The sequence below is a fragment of the Equus quagga genome, chromosome 8 (genome assembly GCF_021613505.1).
Source record: "Equus quagga isolate Etosha38 chromosome 8, UCLA_HA_Equagga_1.0, whole genome shotgun sequence".
Taxonomy (NCBI): Eukaryota; Metazoa; Chordata; class Mammalia; order Perissodactyla; family Equidae; genus Equus; species Equus quagga.
In genome coordinates, this window is record NC_060274.1 from 44,099,979 (window position 1) to 44,114,446 (window position 14,468).

The 14,468-nt window shown below is 39.9% G+C and overlaps 1 protein-coding gene across 1 annotated transcript in view; it reads left to right on the forward strand.

Moving 5' to 3' along the window:
- ABCA13 (ATP binding cassette subfamily A member 13) overlaps window positions 1–14,468 on the forward strand; it is a 407,666-nt gene that overhangs the window by 209,037 nt on the left and 184,161 nt on the right. Inside the window, exon 42 of the mRNA XM_046670200.1 lies at window positions 6,555–6,660. Within this exon, the coding sequence (XP_046526156.1) occupies window positions 6,555–6,660 (106 nt within the window). The remainder of the gene's footprint in view (window positions 1–6,554; window positions 6,661–14,468) is intronic.

Sequence of the window (14,468 nt, forward strand, 5' to 3'; positions counted from 1 at the left end):
CTTTGTGCTGGCCCAAGCCCTAAGCTGGTATGTTCCTCATGCGGGTACTGAGAGGGAGTGAGTGGCCTTCCTGCCCCACTTGGGTCTGCCTATGCAGGAAGAAGGAATGGAGGGAGGGAGGAAGCCAGTCCTAACTTTGCTGAGAACCTATGCTCTCTCAGTCCTGTGGCACCCTACTTTTTCTCCTCAAAGAAAGTGAATTCAATAGTTGGAGGATTCTTCATTTGAGGACTTATGTCTTTGTGATTTAAAACAGCCTCAGATTCTAAGCATTGATGACAGCCTGGTGTCATCTCGGTACTGATGCTGCTATCAACCCCTCAGACTTCAGGGCTGTGCCCGCCCTTTTGTGTTCTCTGCCTAAGTCGAGGTATTGTCGAGTAGTGTGAACCCCACACTTGCCCTAGACTTAAGCTTTTTATACCTATCTAATTTGATCTTCACAGAAACTCTGGGAAGTTGGTATAATTATCCTCTTGTGCAGCTAAGGAGACTGAGACTAAATCAAAAGAGGTGATGAGTAGCCCAAAGTCAAGAATTAGAATCTAATTGTGGTAGACTCCAAAATTTTCCATTTTACCTTCTGACTTTTGCTGTCTTTTCAGTGTCTAGGGCCACATCAAGTCCATAGCACTTGTTTCGAAGAGATACTGACAGTGTAATAGTTCTGTATTGGCTGAATAATGGGCCCCCAAAGCTATCCGTGTCCTCATTCCTGGAACCTGTAAATGTTACCTGTACAGATCTTGTGATGGGAAGATTATCCCACATTGTCTTGGTGGGCCTGGTGTAATCAAATCACATTAGTAAGCGGGACATGGCAAAGTCAGATAGGGGAGAAGGCGATGTCCTGATGGAAGCAGAGGTTGGAGTGATGAGCTCTGAGGGTGGAGGATGGGGCAATGATCCAAAGAATACAGGCAGCCGCTGGGAGCTGGAAATGGCAAGGGAGTGTATTCTGCCTTAGAGCCTCCAGACGGAACACAACCCACCAACACCTTGACTTTAGTCCAGGAGGCCCATTTCAGACTTCTGACTTCCAGAATTAGAAGATGATAAACCTGTGTTGTCATAAGCCCCCATGTGTGTGGTGACTTAGTACACAGCAATCAGGAACTCATACAAGTTCCTACAAGATAATGAAATGTTTCTGTGTGCGCTGTGTAGCGCGTCAGGGGACAGCTCTGCCCAGAGTTCTGTATCTGGAGAGGACTGGCCAGTAACTCTCGTGTTCCTTACCATCTAAGCTCTCTACATGGTTTTATCTTCTATTTCTTAAAACAAAAATCACTTTTGGAAAACCAAAAAAATACAGCATATGTTACATTTTCACGAAAGTTTGGAAATTCTTCCTGTGCAAATATCATCCCTTGGTGGGATGACATTGTCCTTGTCTTACAGAGCTTGGTCAGCTTCATGAATTTCTCTAGCCCCTAAGCAAAAGGCACCTCGCTCTCACCATCTCCAGGCTGTAGTCCATCAAACTGACACTTTAAGTGCGGATCGAGCTTGGGGTCCACCACCGTTTGAGGATGGGGCGGGTGCAGCCCTGCAGTCTGAGGGACTGACGGCGCAATCAGTGTTGAGGTGACACCGGGCTGTCATAGATGCTTAGACCCTGCAGCAATTCTAAATTAAGAAAACATTAAGTCCTCAGGTAAAGAATCCCCAAACTGTGGGACTTACTGTGCCTTGGAAACAAAGAGCAGAAATGCCATAGGCTTTGCACTTCAGTCTATTCTGCTGTTAAATTTTAAATTGTTTCCACACTGGTTAGTGTCAGTGAGATTGAATTTCGTTTCTTTTTTCTCAGTTTTATTGACATATAACATTGTATTAGTTTAAGGCATACGAAACAACGATTTGGTATATGTATATATTGCAAAACGATTACCACAATAAGTTTAAACATCCATCATCTCACTTAGCTATAATTTTTTCTCTTGTGATGAGAACTTTTAAGATCTACTCTCTTAGCAACTTTCAAATATACAGCGCAGTATGGCTAACTGTACTTGCCATGCTGTACAGAACTTATTCATCTTATAACTGGAGGTTTGTACCTTTTGACCACCTTTACCCATTGCCCCCACCCTCACCCCCGACCTCTGGCAACCACCAATCTGTTCTCTGTTTCTATGAGTTTGGTCTTTTTAGATTCCACGTATAAGTGAGATCATACAGTGTTTGTTATTCCTCTGTCGGACTTGTTTCAGTTAGTATAATGACGTCCAAGTTCATCTACGTTATTTCAAATGGCAGGATTTCCTTCTTTTTATGATTGAATAATATTCCATTGTATTTATATATATCACATTTTATTTATCCTTTCATCTGTGGATGGACACTTAAGTTGTTTCTATGTCTTAGCTATTGTAAATAATGCTGCAATGAACACAGGGGTACAGATATCTCTTTGAGATAGTGATTTCATTTTCTTTGGATAAATAGCCAGAAGTAGAATAGCTGGATCATACTGTAGTTCTATTTTTAATTTTTTGAGGACGCTCCATACTGTTGTCCATAGTGACTGTCCCATTTTACATTCCCACCAACAGTGTGCAAGGGACCCCTTTTCTCCACCTCCTCGACAGCACTTGCTATGGTTTGTCTTTTTGATAATGGTCCTTCCAACAGGCCTGAGGTGATAACTCCTTGCAGTTTTTATTTGCATTTCCATGATGATTAGTGACTGGAACAGCTTCTTATATACTTGTTGGCCATTTGTATATCTTCTTTGGAATAATGTCTATTCAGTTCCTCTGCCCATGTTTTAATTGGATTGTTTGTTCTTTTGCTATTGAGTTTAACTTCACCATTTCCTATTTCACTTTTATTCATTTCTTGTGATGAATTTACTTAAAAGATAATGAATAGTTTGACCAATCCTCATTTGATTGTCCTTTGCCTTGAGAAGCCTGAGCTAATTCCAGTGAAATTCAAAACAGATAAGATTGCAAGTGACTTTCTAGTTCTTTTATATAAAAGAAGACAGGTGTGGGTCCTATTTGGTCCATATGAATTGGCCGTGTCCTCTATTCAGTTAGAAGTACAGAGAAGACACAAAGGAGGGGGAAGATAAGTGCACAATGTCATTCTATATCTTCATCCAAAAAATGCACAAAAGTGACATTCTTCTTACACTGTGTGGCTGGTGTGAGATGCTTAGCCTGCACTGAAATAACTTCTCATGCAGCTGCTCATGTTGTGTTTCTCTCTCTTTTGACGAGGCATTTCTGTGTGTTGAGCAGGTCTTTCTTAATCTTGTCTATAATGAGGATTTTTTGCAATACTTTGCATTTCCTCATCAATGCTTTGCATTTCCTCATCATTGTCCGAATGAACGAAGCACATGATTTCCTAATTTGATTATCTAAAAGAATGTGTGAAGATTTGGCCTTCACATACAAATATTGATCTAAAGTTGTGCTAGGGAATATGTATCAGATAATAAAGAATGTGTTAAAACTAATGTGGAACTTCTATTTCCCAAATTCCATGGAGTGTGATGAACCTTCTTATAGATTCCCCTTCGTTAAGGTTACGATAATACTCTATTCTGGATATTATGGTTTCATGAGACACTTGAAGAGGGGAGCTTTAGGGCTGCTGTCTCTTTCCATTTAGCATGGGAATTACAGCCCAGAATAACAAGGGCAATACCTGCCATCAAGAACCCAAACCTTTGAATACAGTAATCACAGTCATATTGCTTTTGAAAAATGTGACCTTGAGCCAGTCCTGACAGCCTAATGGTTAAAGTTCAGCGTGTTCCACTTCAGCAGCCCAGGTTTCTTCCCAGCTGTGGAACCACACTGCTCATCTGTCAGTAGCCATACTTTGGCAGTAGCTCACAAAGAAGAACTAGAAAGACTTACAACTAGAATATACAACTATGTACTGGGGCTTTGGGGAGGGGGGAAAAAAGAGGAGGATTGGCAACAGATGTTAGCTCAGGGCAAATCTTCCCCGGCAAAAAAAAAGAAAGAAAGAAAGAAAAGACAAACGTAACCTTTATTGGCCCTCATTGTTCCTTGGATCACGTTGGCATTTTCTCATATTCTCAGAGCCCCTTGGGGTGGTGTGCCTGCAGTTAAGGTATGTTGACACTAGATGGCGCTCATTACATGCTGATTGTCCTAGCCTTGCCTTTTGCCTTTCACCTGTAAAGTTGGAGAATTCTGACGGTGAACCCTGATACTCAGTGTTGTGCTGTAATTGATGGCATCCTGCAGTGATCTGGGAGATTATGGAAAGCAAAACCTCCTCCAACATACACACACATGCGTGCACACAAATATGCATGCATACAAACGTGTGCACACATATGCACACACACAGACATGTGCACACACGCACATGCACGTGCATGCCCACAGGCACTGTCTTGTTATGAAAGGAAGAAGAGAAGGAAAATTTAAAAATAGATGAAGATTATTATCAAGAATGCTTCCTTTGCTATCAAGATATGCTTCATATAATTCATAATCGCATTTGAACATTAAACAAAAATTTCATTTAGGATAAGGTACAGAGGAAAGTCTGGTCAGTGAATGATTGCTAACTCGTACTCTCTCTATCATTTCTGATTTCATTCTTTCTAAGTGCACTGGGTGAATGTGTACTGGGCCAGGCCTCAGCGCCCTCCTCCTAACTGGGAATAGCGGCACTGATCTCATTGGGTTGATTTCGGAACTAACTGGCGTAACGTATCCTGAGCATCCCACTGCACTTGCTCCTCCTCCAGCTGCTCTCAGGACCAGATATTGCGAGCTTCCCACATGGCAGGCACTGTTCTCGCAACTTCATGTGTGACTGCATTCACTGTCGCAGGAATTCTGTCATATGTGTCTTATTATTACCATTTATCATACGAGGAAACTAAGAGTGGTAAAATAGTTTTGCCAAGGTGACGCCCTGGCACAATGTTTTATTATTTTATTAGTATTGTTGTTGTTACTGCGACTTGTAGTAGTCATGAGGTTGCAGCTTTTCCTTGGGGACTTGCCGGGAATCAGCAAGGGGTTATCTTACCAATAAAAATAACCACGTCAGGTCTAATGAAGCCTCCTGGCCCTTCGCCAGTGCGGAGGACTCTGATTTCTCTCTACAGGATTCTGTCCCAAGCTAATTAACCACACGCAGAGAGACTCTGTGCCTCCCTGCTCCAGCAGGCCTGCTTGCTGCTCCTCCTTTCTGTGGCCCTCCCCTTGTCTTCCCCTGTAGGCTGGGGGCTCCTCAGGAACACCTGGAGACAGTTAAAACCTTTTTTCTTATTTCCCTACATAAAGAATCAGAGTCAGAGTGATGACGCTTCTTACAGAAGTCGGAAACCCAGGGAGGTTGCTGACTTGGGGTGCTCAGTTTGGACATGTCGAATGTGAGATACAAGTGCGATGGGCAATGAGACCTGCCCAGCAGGGGAAGGCTGGAGTGGGACCCGGGCCAGGCACTGGATCCTTATGGCTGTGAGCAGAGGAGGGAGTGACAGAAGAACGCATGATGATGCTGCCAAACGAGAGAGTGGCAACATGCAGTGCCTAGCTTGATGCCTGGCCCATAGAGGACATTCAGTCGAGCTTGGATAACCGGAGGGGTAATCAGAGTTCCCGCGTGCTTCCCAAGTCTGTGCTAAGCGTGTCACAGCCATCACCAACTGCTGTTATCACCCCTGGTCTACAGAAGAGGAAGCCCACGCTCCGGGCAGTGAGTCCTGTGCCGGCGGGCACAGAGCCGGCCCAGGCTGTGCAGAGTGGAGCCTCTTTCCCACAGTGACGGCTGCTGCAGGGAGCGCTTTTATGTGTGAGCCAAATCACCCCTCCTCTCACACTCTGCCCAGTGTTCATGTTAGGGATGCCCTCTCCACGTCTCCGTAAGGCCCTGCCAAACCTCCAGAGGCCTCAATGTCCCCAGCCCACCCCGTCTCGCGCTGTCTTGGCTCGCACGGCTTCTTCACCTCCCTCTCACAGATTTGAGACCTAGTCCTGGAATTTGAACAGATGGAGGTTGGACTTCTGCTCCAGGCGGTAACTAAATAGTGAATTCAAGCCAGTTTCTTAAATGCACAGCTTTAGGTGACGTGGCACACCATAGTCTGTGAAGAAGACACATTCGGGGGGATTGTTACATATGATATCCATCCATGCTATATAAACGCTGAGCGTCACGTGTTTATATTTATCATCTCTGAATTTCTGCATTGCTGGTACGGTGAGTCATAACTCAAGTTGGATTGGATACACTCTATTATCGGCATCGCATTTGCTCTGCCCTCTCCTGCCTGTGGATTTGGCCAGTCTCTGCCAGAGTGTGAGTGCCCTGAGTGTCATGGTCAGGTTTCACTCATTTTGTATCCCATGAGCAGTCTGACACCCAGCTTGTTGAGAACTAGGCAGCCTTAGAGTTATGGCAATTAAATGAGTGACTAAGTGAAAGATGGTATGTTTGGTGAATATTGTCATAATGACCTAGTTGGGTGATTGAGGTGAAAGAAAAGAAATGCCATGTGGAAAGGAACATAAAATAATATGAAACTCTTTTCATTTTTCAAAAAGGTCTTTCTGATGCTTTTGCAAGATTCTAAAAGGCAACCTGACGTTGCCTTGGGGACTGAGTCGGAGCCACAGTTCCACAGGCCTCCGGAGCAGCCTCCGGGCTCCTGTAAGTAAAGAGTATTTCTTTGCATTCCTGCTGGGGGATAATGTCAAAACCCTTGTTTCAAAAGCTGAATAGAAAGAGACTGAAGACTGTGAGGGGATGTAACTGGATAGAATGGATACAAGTCAGAGGCAAAAAGCTTAGAGTTTTATACTGCATTGAATAACACAACTGTGTCTCTATGGGACAGCTTCATCTTTTCTTTAGAACTTAATTATACAAGCAATTCCTTAGTATATAAAATTAGAATAATGAAGACAATTCATCTTGTTTCATCTGCATCACAAACAAACCAATCCAGCCCACATTCATGGTGTGTCTAACATGTGCAGGCATTTTGCAGGGAATAGGTTTACATGAAGAAAAATCCAGATGTGAGCCTGCCTTCTTAGAGCTTCTGTCCATTCAGCACCAAAACGTGGTCATAGGTTTCGTGTTCACACCGCCGTGCACAGGCATCAACGATCGGGCGGGATCCAGATTTGGTTACTAGATGTGTGACTGCAGTTTCTATCAGTCCAATTGCTACCATATTTATTGGTAACCATTCACCTTGGAGCACTGAGCTGGGCTCTAGAAGTGTGGAGGGTCACAAATCTCAGAGCCTTCCTTCAGAGACTTCAGTCCATCAGGACCATGAATGAATAACTAAAATTTAATGTGCTATGAAGTTTACAATAGATCTTTGCCAAACTGCATTCTCACCAGCAACATGTGAGTGTTCCAATTGTTCATTTCCTCTCCAGCTATTGTTATTGTAAGGTTTAAAAAATACTGACTTTGGGCATTGTAATTGGTGTGTAGTGGTTTCTTATTCTGGTTTAAATTTGCGTTTCCCTCATAAGTAATTTTATGTTGGGAATATCTTATTTTAACAGCTTTATTGAGATATAATTCATACACCTCACAATGTCAACTTTTAAAGTGTACAATTCAATAGCTTTTAGTAAATTCACAGAGTTGTGCATCCATCACATTATCAGTTTTAGAACAATTTTCATTACCCTCCAAATAAACCCTGTATCAATTTAGCTATCACCTCCCATTATCCCCATCTCTTTCAGCCCCAGGAAACCTATAATATCCTGTCTCTCTCTATAAATTTGCCTATTCTGGGCATTTCATGAAAGTAGAATCATACATTATTTGGTCCTTTGTGACTGACTTCTTTCACTCAGCATAAAGTTTTCAAGGGTCATCCATGTTGTAGTGTGTGTCAGTCATTTCTTCATTTCTTTTTATTGCCAAATAATATTCCACTGGGTGCATAGACCACATTTTGTTTGTCCATTCATCAGTCGATGGTCATTTGAATTGTTTCCAATTTTGAACTATTAGGAATATGCTGCTATGAACATTTGTGTATAAGTTTTTTGTGGACATATATTTTCTCTTGGGTGTATATCTAGGAGTGGAATTGTTGGATCATCTGTTTAACCATTTGAAGAACTGTCAGACTTGTCATTTTACATTCCCACCAGCAGTATATGGGCTTCCAATTTCCTACATGCTTACCAGCATTTGTTATTGTCTTTGGTTTGATTATAGACAACTTTGTGGATGTGGAGTGGTATCTCATTGTGGTTTTGATTTGTATTTCCTTATGGATAATCACGTTGAGCATCTTTTCATGAGCTTAATGGCCATTTATGTATCTTATTTGGTGAGATATCTATTCAGATCCTTTGCCCATTTTTAAAGTTGGGCAAATTTTATTTCTGGAGTTGTTAGAGGTTTTTTTTAATAGATTTTCAAGACCTGTGATGTTAGCCTTTTTTTTTTTTTTTTGGTAGCTGCCTTTTATGAAATTGAGGAAGTTGCTATAGATTCCCAGTTTGATGAGTGTTTTTATCGTGAAAGGGTGTTGAATTTTGCCAAATGCTTTTTCTGCATTGACTGAAAATATGTTTTCTTTGTCTTTTATTTATTGATGTGATATATTACAGTAATTGATTTTGGGATGTTAAACTGCTTTTATTTACCAACAGGGATAAATCCCACTTGGTCATGGTGGATCATTCTTTGTATATATTGCTGGATTTTATTTGGAATTTGTGAGTCTATATTTGTAACAAGTATTGGTCTCTGGTTTTCCTGTGATGTCTTTGGTGTTACTGTTATGATTGGGATGTATTTCCTCTTCTATTTCTGAAAGTGTTTGTGAAGAATTTGTCTTGGTTCTTTAAAGGTTTGGTAGAATTCACCAGTGAAGCCATGTGGACCTGAATTTTCTTTGTGGGTAATTTTTTAAATTAATAATTCAATTTCTTTACTTGTTATAGGTCTATTCAGATTGTCTATTTCTTCTTGAATAAATTTCTGTGTTTTGCCTCTTTCTAGGAATTTGTCCACTTCATGTGAGTTGTTTAATTTAGTAGCATACGGTTGTTTGTGACATTCATTTATAATCCTTTTTATTTATATGAGGTCAGTAGTAACACCCCCTCTTTTATTTCTGATTCTAACAATTTGCATCTTCTCTCTTTTTCTTGGCTAATCTAGCTAATGTGTTGCCAATTTTATTAATGTTTTCTTGGAACCAGCTTTTAGTTTTGTTGATTTTCTCTATCTTTTCTCTTTTCCATTTCATTAATTTTAGCTCTTGTTTTTATTATTTCACTCCTTCTGCTTGCTTTAGATTTGGTTTCCTGTTTTTCCTGGTGTCTTAAGTTGGAAGTTTACATGATTGATTTGAGATTTCTTCTTTTGTAATATGAGTGTTTAGAGCTATAAATTTTCCTCTAAACACTGCTTTAATGTGTCCCAAGTTTTGGTTTGTTGTATTTTCACTTTTATTTATCTCAAAGTATTTGCTAACTTTCCTTTGAATTTCTTCTATGGTCCATTGGTTATTTAAGATTTTGTTTTAAAATTTCCATATATTTGTGAGTTTCCCAATTTCTTTTCTGTTATAAAGGTCCAATATCATTCTATTGTGATCATAGAAAAAACTTTGTATGACTTGCTTGTCAATTTATTAAGGCCTGTGTTATGGCCTATAATGTGGTCTATCTTGGAGGAACCTCCTTGGACCCTTGAAAGAATGTCCATCTGTTGTGATGGGTGGTTTTCCTATAGAAGTTTGATACGTCTAGTTTGTTTATACTGTTGTTCAAGTCTCCTGTTTCCTTGTTGATATTCTGGTAAATTATTTTATCCATTAACGATATTTGAGAATTGATTCTAACTATTATTGTTAAATTGTCTATTTCTCCCTTTAGTTCTGTCAGGTTTTGTTTTATGTATTTTGGGGCTCTCTTACATCATAAATCATAAATCTTACATGCATAAATCATCATAATTTTTGTATCCTCCTGATGGAAGGCTTGTTTCATATCTTTTATGGGCTTCTTTTCTTTTTGTGTTCTTTCCAACCCTTTTAGTCCGTGCTGACATTGTGTCTGATGAAACGATTTTCTCAAGAACTTTGTGGGTCTTCCTTGGATTTCAGTAGTATTCTTCCAAGACAAAAGCCAGATCTTTTTGAGATAATCCCTTCTCTAGTTTCAGCTTCTACAGAGATGGTGAAGGGAACCACAGCACGAAGCTTCCTAGAAATCCTCTGGTTTGGTTGAGTAGATCTCTGAGACACATCCTTAAAATATATATATATTTATATATATATAATCTAGGTAGTTTAATAGTGGAAGAGAATACCAAAGGGGAAATTAATTAATTATAGAATCTGTTTATACATATGCATGTGTGTTTTTATGTATATACATTTATTGTGGTAAATATACATCATATAAATTTTACCATATTTAAGGGTGTACTTCTATGGCATTAAGTACATTCATACTGTTTGCAACCGTCAACACCATCCACCTGTAGAACTTTCTCATCTTTCTCAACTGAAACTCTGTATACAAACACTAATTCCCCACTCTCTTCCTGCCAACCCCTGGCAACCACCATTCTACTTTATGTCTCTGTGAATTTGACTATTCTAGGTACCTTATATAAGAGAAATCATACAATATTTGTCTTTTGTGACTAGCTTGTTTCAATTAACATAATGACTTCAAGTTTCAACCATGTTGTAGCAAGCATCAGAATTCCATTCTTGTTTTAAGAGTAAATAATATTCTTTTATATGTATACACTGCATTTTGTTTATCCATTCAGTTGTGGATGGATGCTTGGGTTTCTTCCATCTTTTGACTATTGTGATTGATGCTGATGTGAACATGAGTGTACAAATATCTATCTGAGTTCCTGCTTTCATTTCTTTTGTGTACATATTTAAAAAATGGAATTGCTGGATCATATGGTATGTTTAATTTTTTGAGTCATCACTATACCATTTTTTAAAGTGACTGCAGTATTTTATATTCCCACTAGCAATGCACAAGGGTTCCAATTTCTCCATATCCTTTCCAACACTTACTGTTTTTGTTTCTATTATAGTAGCCATTTTAATGTATGTTAAGCGGTATCTCATTGTGGTTTTGGTTTGCATTTCCCTGATAATTGGTGATGTTGAGCATCTTTTTATGGGTTTAATGTCCATTTGTACATTTTTTATACCTTTTTTGGAGACATGACTTTTCAAGTCTTTTTCTCAGTTTTAAAATAGACTAATTTTTTTAGAGCATTTTTACGTTCACAGCAAAACTTAGAAAATACAAACTTCCGATATGCTCACTGTCTCCCCACGTGCACAGCCTTTCCCACTATCAACATCCAGAACCAGAGGGGTACATTTGTTATAATTGACGAACCTATACTGACACATCATTATCACCCAGAGTCCATAATTTACATTAGGGTTCACTCTTAGTGTTGTATATTCTATGGGTTTGGATAAATGTATAATGGCATGTATCCATCATTATCGTATCAAACAGAGTAATTTCATTGCTCTAAAAAGCCTCTGACCTCTGCCTATTTATCCTTCCTTTCCCCCAACCCCTACCAACCGCCTTTGCCCATTTGTTTTTTTGTTGTTGAATTGTAAGAGTTCTTCTGGATGTCAATCTCTTATCAGATGTATGATATGGAAATATTGTCTCCCATTCCTTGGTTTATCTTTTTTTCCTGTTGGTGATGTTTTTAGATGCACAGATCTTTTTTTTTTTTTTTGATGAACTTCAACTTACCTATTTTGTTCTTTTTTTGCCTGTGCTCTTGGTGTCATATTCAAGAAATGAAGTTCATTGAGCTTCTTGTAATTGTATATCCATTCCTTTCTTCAAATTTGGAGTTTGCTGTCATATTTCTTCAAATAATCTGTCCCTCATCTTTTCTGTCTCTCTTCTCCTTCTGAGACTCCCATAACATGGATATTAGTTCTCTTGATGGTGTCTCATAAGCCCCTTAGGGGCTCTGCTCACTTTTCTTCATTCTTTTTTCATTTTGTTCCCCAAAACTTCAAGTGACTGTCTTTAAGGAGATTGATTCTTCTGCCTGTTCAAGTGTGCTAGTGAACTTCTCTACTGATTTTCAATTCAATGATTGTATTTTTCAGGTCCAGAATTTCAGTTTGGTTCTTTTTAACAAATATAATTTCCATCTCTTTGTTGCTGTTCTTATTTAGTTCCTATATTGTTTTCTGATTTACTTTAATTTTTTATGTTTTCCTTTAGCTCTTTGAGCATGTTTAAAATATTTGTGTTAAAATTTTTATTTAGTAAGTCCAATGTGTGTTTCTTCACAGACTGTTTCTGGAGATTATTGTGATTTTTTTGTTCTTTGAGGAAGATTAGCTCTGAACTAACTGCTGCCAATACTTCTCTTTTTGCTGAGGAAGATTGGCCCTGAGCTAACACCTGTGCCCATCTTCCTCTACTTTTATAAGTGGGACGCCTGCCACAGCATGGCTTGCCAAGTCTTGCCATGTCTGCACCCGGGATCTGAACCGGCGAACCCCGGGCCACTGAAGTGGAATGTGCGAACTTAACCGCTGCACCACCAGGCTGGCCCCTATTGTGATCTTTTGAATGGGCCATGTTTTCCTCGTTTTTCTTGTTGGGATTATTTGTTGAAACTTGGGCTTTTGTAAAATAGCTTCTTTTCCCTGTCTTTGCAGCCTAATATGTGGAAGACTTTTGCTAATTAGTGGCCCCCTGAGCCTTGAGATCCGCCCAGAGTAAAGGCTAAAGACCTGCTCAATTTTTTTCCGGGGATATCATGTCCTGTCTGGGCCTGTGTGTGTGTGTTTTCTTTTTAGTTCTCCTAGCTTCTTTTAAATGCCTTAATTTCCCAAAGAGTCTCACCCTGCTTCTTCTTGGGATCTTAGTTGTTCTAATGTCGTCCCCTACCCATAGCCTCTTGCCTCCAGGCACCCTAAGGTCCTGCTGCAGTGTTCTGTGGCATCCATCACTGCCTTCCAGCCTGAGATCCAGACTATACCACTGGTCCCATTTGAGTTCCAAGTCAGGTGAAACAGATACCAGTCCTCAGGCAACCCACAGCCTAGCCAGGATTTTGCAAAAATTTCCACCCTGCTCTTTCCTCCTCAAAGAAGAGGTCTAGGAATTGGGTCATTTCTTCATGACAGTACTGCTGTGGGGAAGGAGTGGGGCAGGGGTGACTAAAAATGCCATGGAATGTCCTACCCTTTTGAGTGTGGGTTTTTTTAAAACTAGGAGTTTCTTTGGTTGCTGCAGATCTTTGACTGGCTTCCAGGCTCCTGTAGCCTGGAAGTAGCCCATAGTCAGTCTGTAGTTTATTTGTTTTTCTGTAGGGGAACCAGGGCCTGGAGCTTCCTAATCTGCCACTCGCTGATGTCATATTGTCCCCTTAATATTTGTAAAGGGCTATTTTTGAGACTGAATACTCTGACCTTTTGATCTTTTGAGGTTTTGAAAAAAGGTTTACAGTGACATACTCAGGCTTTTCTCTCTGTTCTATTATCAATAGCTTTTTCTGACGTCTAGCACCTTCTTAAAAAACCTGGAAACACTGAGAATTTTCAGAATGACCCATTCCTGTTGTTTATTTAACATTTCGTCCCTCAATTTATCTTCCTCTTTTCTCATTTGACTATAAGCATCACGAAGAAACAAGGCAGCACCTTTAATTCTTTGTTTGGAAATCTTCTTAGCTAAATATCCAACTTTATTTACTTACAAAATCTTTCCACATAACTGGAGGAGATAATTTTGCTAAATTTTCCACCACTACAACAAGGATATCCTTTCTCCAGTTTCCACTCGCATGTTCCTCACTTCCTTCTGAGCTCTCATGGGCGGCCTCTTTAAATTGCAGATTTCTAACAGTGTGTCCAAGGAAATTTAGGCTTTCTCTACTGTGCTTCTCAAAATTCTTCCATCTTTTGTCCACTCCCTGATTTCAAACCATTCCTACATTTTTAAGTATTTGTTACAGCGTCTCTCCATTTCCAGTTACAAACATTTATATTAGTTTTCCATTGCTGTTAACAGACTACTATCAATTTAGCGGATTAAAATGATGCCATTTATTATCTCAGAGTTTCGGTAGGTCAGAAGTCTGGGTACAGCATAACCAGGTTCTCTGCTCAGGATCTCACAAGGCTGAAATAATGGTGGCATCTGTACTGCATTCTTAACTAGAACCCTTATCAGGGCTCTCTTCCATGCTCCTTCAGCTTACTGGCAGAATTCAGTTCCTCATGGTGATAGGACTGAGGTCCACATTTTTTGGCTGGATATCAGGTGGATGTGCTACAGGTCACCCTCAAGTCTTTGTCTTGTGCCCATCTCACAACACGGCATGTGTCTTCTTCAAAGGGAGCAGGAGAATCTCTATTTTGATTAATTTAAAGGCAACCAATTAGAGACCTTAATTAGATCTGTAAAATCTCTTTACCTCTGCCATATGATGTA